This window comes from Triticum urartu, chromosome 4, assembly GCF_003073215.2.
Source record: "Triticum urartu cultivar G1812 chromosome 4, Tu2.1, whole genome shotgun sequence".
Classification (NCBI taxonomy): Eukaryota; Viridiplantae; Streptophyta; class Magnoliopsida; order Poales; family Poaceae; genus Triticum; species Triticum urartu.
This window is the reverse complement of record NC_053025.1, coordinates 561,943,428-561,949,853: the sequence shown is the minus strand read 5'-3', so window position 1 is coordinate 561,949,853 and position 6,426 is coordinate 561,943,428. Positions and strand designations below refer to the sequence as shown.

At 52.3% G+C, this 6,426-nt stretch overlaps 1 protein-coding gene across 2 annotated transcripts; it reads right to left on the bottom strand.

Moving 5' to 3' along the window:
• Positions 1 to 4,271: 4,271 nt before the first annotated feature.
• Positions 4,272 to 5,565, bottom strand: LOC125554168 (late embryogenesis abundant protein D-34-like). 2 transcript variants are annotated; one of them, XM_048717766.1, is made up of 2 exons: positions 4,850 to 5,565; positions 4,272 to 4,703 (listed from the first exon to the last, which is right to left on the bottom strand). In XM_048717766.1, the coding sequence occupies exons 1-2, from the start codon at positions 5,504 to 5,506 to the stop codon at positions 4,542 to 4,544; spliced, it is 819 nt and encodes a 272-aa protein (XP_048573723.1). In that variant the 5' UTR covers positions 5,507 to 5,565; the 3' UTR covers positions 4,272 to 4,541. The 2 variants fall into 2 exon arrangements, with proteins under 2 accessions (XP_048573723.1, XP_048573722.1); XM_048717765.1 differs by having other exon boundaries at positions 4,272 to 4,739; positions 4,850 to 5,563.
• Positions 5,566 to 6,426: the final 861 nt, after the last annotated feature.

Below are 6,426 nucleotides of genomic sequence, written 5' to 3'. Positions count from 1 at the left end.
AATAACCTTTCCTGCCACCCTTGGATCTTTTGCCAAATTCTCCCCTTTAAATATTCAAAAGTCTGTCTTCTCGCTTGTCCCACATAAACGGGTAGTCCTAAATATTTTTCTGTTCTTGCCTCAGCTCGTATGTGCAATGTATGCAGAACCTCATTTCTTTTCACCTGCCTAGTGTTCTTGCTGAACATTATAGACGACTTCTCATAATTCACAACCTGACCCGAGCACACCTCATATAGTTGTAGCAAATTTTGCAGTGACGTAGCACTCTCACGCGAAGCTTTAATAAGTACTAGCGAGTCATCTGCAAACAATAGATGGTTAAATCTCAGGACTGCATTGCAAATTCGGATCCCACTCAAGGATCCATCCACTTCCGCGGCATTCAACAGAGAGGAGAACCCCTCAGCACAAATCAGGAAGAGATATGGGGAAAGGGGGTCCCCCTGCCTCAACCCTCTTTGTGGGATGATTGTGTCAGTGCACTCCCCATTGACTTTGATCTTGTATGAGACTGACTTGACACACAACATGATCCTCTCAATCCACTGATCATTAAACCCCACCTTGTGCATCATCTTCTCAAGAAAGAGCCACTCAATCCGATCATATGCTTTACTCATATCAAGCTTAACCGCAACATGGCCATATTTACCTCCCCTTTTATTCTTCATATAGTGGGTGCACTCGTAGGCTAGTAAGATATTATCCGTGATCATTCTACCAGGAACGAAGGCACTCTAGTTCGGTGATATGATTTCTGGGAGGATTTGCTTCAACCTATTTTCAAGAACCTTTGAGACCAACTTGTAGACAACATTGCAAAGGCTAATCGGTCGAAGATCCTTCATACTCTCTGGGCTTTTAACTTTGGGGATCAGCACCACATACGTCTCATTCCACCCATCTGGCATAGGTCCACCATTCAACACAGCCAGAACCTCGGTCACAACATTGTCTCCAACAATGTCCCAACATCTCTTATAGAAGACCGAAGGCATGCCGTTCGGACCAGGCACTTTCAGATCTCCAATGCTCATCAATGCCTCAAAAACCTCCTCCCGTGCATACTCTCTCTGAAGAAGATAATTCATGGCTGGGGTGACGCGCGGGTGCACACAAGCCAGGAGCTCGTCGTGGCGATTTCCTGCATGGGAGGTAAAGAGCTTTGAAAAATAGTTAGTAACTTCTTCCTTCATCTCTTCCTCCCTCTCTACCACCCCGCCATCCTCCTTCCTAAGCCTCCTAATTCTATTCTTCCTTCTTCTCTCTAAAGCCGCTGCATGGAAAAACTTGGTATTTCGGTCCCCTCCTTTCATCCAATTAATATGTGCCCGTTGTTTCCAATAAGTTTCCAGTTGTTCCTCCAAGCGGCTTAGCTTGAACCGCAACATATGCTCTCGCCGGACTTGATCTTCACTTATGTTCTTCCTTCTAACCTCCTCGAGTTCCTTTTTTGTTCGGTGGATACACTTCTCTAGGTCTCCAAGTACGTTTTTGCTCCAGTCAAAAAGCTCCTTCATCACTCCCCTCATTGCGCCCGCCACCTCATTGCCCTCTACACTTCTTTCCCTCCCCCATGTATTCAGCACAATCTCCCAGAACCCCTCCTCCTCGACCCAGCCTGCTTCAAATCTTGGTGAACAAAACTGACTCGGCCCTCTTCTCACAGCTGCTGCCCCTGTTGTATCAATGATTATAGGCCTATGGTCTGAGTGTCGAGGATCGCCGTTGTTTACCCGGTAGGCTGTGAGCCGTTGGCACCATGATTGGGTAGCCACAGCCCTATCTAATCTCTCCCTTGTGTAATCTTTGGTTGTATGACTATTGTTTCTCCATGTGAAGACATCACCCGTGAACCCGAGATCCCCCAGCTCCAGTGCAGCCTTGAAACGGTCCATATACCTCTGGCTTCTAGGTGCTCCACCCTCCTTCTCCCATCCATGAAGAATTCCGTTGAAGTCCCCCGCGCAGATTCATGGCTTAGCATTTTGGTGTTCCAGATTTCTTAGCAGCCTCCACGTTTTCTCATTCTCATCCATTTTCGATTCCCCATACACTTCAGTAAACCACCACTTAAATCCATCTTCCTCCGTGATTTCAGCATCGATATGGTATTTGGACATGAACCCAATGACTCTTAGATTTATCTCCTTCCAGAACAGAGGAGTTAATTGCAGAAAACCACCACATTTGGGGTATCGTTTGCAGAAAACGACGAGGTCACTAATTTTTTGCAAGAAACACCGCACATTCAGTAAACCTTTTGCAAAAAACACTGATCGAGTGATTTAGATCGTTTGATCACTTTCTGACAAGTGGGGCCAAATTGTCGGGAGCTGACTTGGCAAAACATTTACATATACACCCTTAGATCTTAAAAATAAAAGAAATCAACCCCCTCCCCCTCCCTCGCGGACAGCAGCTCCTGTGCAGCGTCCACGGCGGGGACTTCGCGGAGGCAGCCGCCGGGATGCCGTCGCCGCGCCTCGGCCGTCTGCCAGGGATGCCCAGTGCCGCTCGACACCGTGGATGGGGGCCAACCTCCATGCGTGTCCCTAGGGTTATCTGTTGTGTTGGAGGAGCTCGCTCCCATGGATGCACGCGCCCAGGTGCCACCGGGGACTCGACGGATGTGACACAGCTGCGAGTTCGTCGGCTGCTCGAGGCACTTCGAGCTCGTCCCCCCGCCCCCCGAAAGGGAGGCGCCGGCGGCGAGGTCCGCGTGGATTGGGGTGGCAGATGCTCGGCGGATCGATCGATCCGCTCGATCTCTGGAGCTTGGTTGCTGGGCTTGAAGCGGATACGAAGGCAGGCGGCGTAGGGGCGACTAAGGACGCCCGAATCCGGTTGATGGAGGCGGTTGGCAGAGCTCCGGCCCCGGCGGGGGTCCTTGGATGCGGCCATGAGCAAGGAACCACCGGGAACAAGCTCCTCTGTACACGCCGGCCATGAGCTCGTACAGATGGTTGGTGGCTCCAGTGTACACGGGAGAAGGAGAAGATAACCTTATCCTTTGAATATTTTACGTTTTCATCCTTCACGTTTCTCTTATTTACAAAAAAGCCCCACTGTTCGTGTTTTTTTTTTACGAAATCAGCTCCTTATTATCCGGCCCCACTGTCAGAAAGTGATCAAACGAGCTAAATCCCCCTATCAGTGCTTATTGCAAAAGGTTTACTGAATACGCGGTGGTTTTTGCAAAAAATAGTGACCTCGTGATTTTTTACAAACAATGTCCCAAATGTGGTGGTTTTGTGTAATTAACTCAAAACAGAGCTAACCCATCGCTTTGACCTTCATTGTTTTTCACCATCATGCAAGTCATATTCAGTTTCCATCTCAGCCATTCCAACCTTCGTTGCTATAAAAATAGAACATCGGGGTCTTCCTTCTTCTGGAGATCCAGAAGACCTTGAATTGCCGTGTCGTTCCCCAATTCCCGACAATTTCATGCTATTAGCATCATTGGTTACCGCAGGGCTGTTCCGGCAGCCCCGCGTTATATGAAGTGTTGTGCTTTTCCTCCTCCCCCAACAACACCTTGGCCCGACTCTTTTTCACTGTGATCTGCTCATCCACTTCCAGTCCTCTTCTTCTCTAGGCTCCTTCGGATCAGACTCCACTGTCTTCCCCCTCCCCTCCACCACCTTCTCCCCCTCACTGTGCACCTCCACCACTGCCATGTCTTCGTCTTCTCCCCTTTCTCCTTACCATCCACATCTTCCCCAAGTGCAAGCTGTCTCCTGCTATCCCCCTTCTCCTTGTCATTGCCCCCCGCGGAATATACCGCAGCCGCCTCCCGTATTCAGCTACCTCACCTTTTTTTAGCTTTTTCTGACAATCTCGATCACTGTGTCCCATGACACCACATGTGTAACAAAAGTCCGGCAGGAATTCATACTGAAAATGGCACCAAGACTTCTCCTCATCTTCCTTCCCCTTGCCCTTCTCCTTCACCTCCCGTAAGTTCATCCTTGGCAACGACAAGGACCGGATGGTGCAACGAATCCAGAGGCCAAAGTTCTCTAGTTACATTGGGATGCCGTTCACTTGCCGCCCGGGTCCCGACTCCCCCGGTGCTCCTCATCATGTCGGTCGGATATAAGTGAATAAATATTCGTAGTACATGTTTGTCCAGACGTGGTATGCCATCTTTGATATTGTTTCCTGGTAGTATTTGTGCATGCTAGAAGTAGCACGGACTTAATTTGGAGTGTTTTTATGTTTGTGTTTGCTGAACAATATGGTCATGCGTGAACCCCGAATTAAACAGCGTAATTAAACGAGCAGTGTTGCGATAGCAGTGGAATTACATTTTTACAGTAAGTTTAAGACTTGACTTCAAGTAAGCTACAAGCACGAGAACACTTCAACTAAGCTAGAAGCACTAGAACTACAGAAACTAAGACGCTGGTATGCTAGAAGCGCGAGAACTAGACGCTGGCACGAAGGAGAGTGATCCTTCATGCGAAAGGACACGCTAAACTCGAGCGGCCGGCGGCCGGCACCCGCAAACCACTGGCACGGCAGAGGCCTGCCTATGCGTCCTGCTTGTTGAGCCGCGCGGCCGCAGCCACGGACGCCGCTATCCCTCCCGGCCTCACCGTCTTGTCGTCCTTGTTTCGGGTCTCCGCCGAGGCCACCCTCCCCGCGTCGTCGGACTCCACCTCCTTGTCCGCAACCAGCTTCGCCGTCGCATTCCGCTCCTTGTGGGCAACCAGCTTCGCCGTCGCATTCTGCGTGCACGCAGGTCGACCATCAGGTTGACCATCGTCGTCAGTGACATCAAGGATTCAAGCATATGTGTACTGGTAGCGTCGATGTGCGGGACATACTACAGACATACCGAGAGCACGTCACCGAGCTTGGCCTTCTCCTCGTCGCGCGCGGCCCAGAGGTTGGCGTCGGCGGCCGACTGCGCCTGCGCGGCCAGATCCCCGGGGATATAGACGTCCTGCCCGGTGGCTCTCACTTTGGCCGCCTGGATGGCCGCCGCGTCGCTGTGCTCCACCGGCCTGTCTCCTGCAGCATAACCTGCCGCCTCCAGCGCCTCACCGATTGTCATCTTCGTATCGTCGCCAGCGGCTCCCCTAGCAGGGTCGGCACCATCCGGCGCGAGGTACTGGCCGACGACCTGCCCGGCGACGAACTCGGTGACGATGCGTCCGCCGGGGACGCGGGTCTCGGACACGGTGACGCCCTGCTCGGCTGTGGCGTCCGTGGCCTGGTCGTGGCCAACGACGCCCATGCGCTCGTTCCGCATGGCCGCGGACTGCATGGTGGCCGCTGGCCCGCCCTTGATCGTCTCCCCGAACACGAGGTTCTCCGCCGACTGCATCGTGGCCGCGTCCTGCGGCGCCACGGGCTTCTCCGCGAGGCCGCCGGTCACGGCCAGGAACACGTCGCCGTAGCGGACGGCGCCTCCTCCCTGTTCCTGGCTCTGCCCGCCGCCGTCCGCCTGGGCTTGGTCAGACGACGGCCTCCTCTGCTGCCCCTGGCTCATCTTAGCGAGAAGGCGTCTGGTTATCAGCCGCGTTGCCCCGAGCGTGATGGATCATGTGTGGTTATGGTGGTTATATACGGCGTGCGTGGGTGCTCATAGGGAGACAGGTGTGGGAGACGTGGAGGCGAAGCAGGGGAGGCGCGTCGTGGCTGTGCGGCGAGGTGGCGCGCGAGGAAGCGGCGGAGGATTAGACGGCACACGGCAGAGGCAACGTTGAGCGGCGCGCGCGTAGTCAGCAAAGCGGTGGCGCTTGTTCCGTTGTTCGTTTGCTCAGCGCGCAGCGTGTGTGTACAGTAATACTCCGTATATACTAAACTTAAACATGAAACACTTATTTTAGGACCAAGGAAGTACTCCAACGTAGTTATGTTAAAAAAAGTACAATGTAATTATGGAACGGATCCACCCAGTATGCATAACGAATGTTTTCTCTAGAAGTAAAATGTATGTGTACATAGTGCTTTTGTCCCGAGTCACTTTGTCACAGACAATATCCTAATTGCACATGAGAGTGTGCATGCGATGAAGAGAAGAAAGAAGGGGGTAATGCAGTTTGTGCCAATAATTGCATACGATGAAAAGTGAATGATCGTGTTGAGTGACATTACCTTGAGTCGATCATGTTGAAGTTGGGTTTTAGTCTCGAGGACGACGCATGCTGCAGGGGGCGAGTAGCACCAGGGAGGAGCAACGGCTACACCAACAGGCTCGGGAGAATGCTCGGGCGGGTCCTTCACTCTGATATGTTGCTCTTGAGGCTCCCAATGCTAGCTGTCTTGTGGGCGCGGATGTGGAGGTCCGTTGTGCTCATTGATCACAGCACGGTATATTGGAGACACGCTGCTTCGGCAGCTATCCCAGGTTGGCGGCCTCTAGCTTGCAATGGCTGGATTTGTCGTGTCCTTTTCGGCCCGATCTGG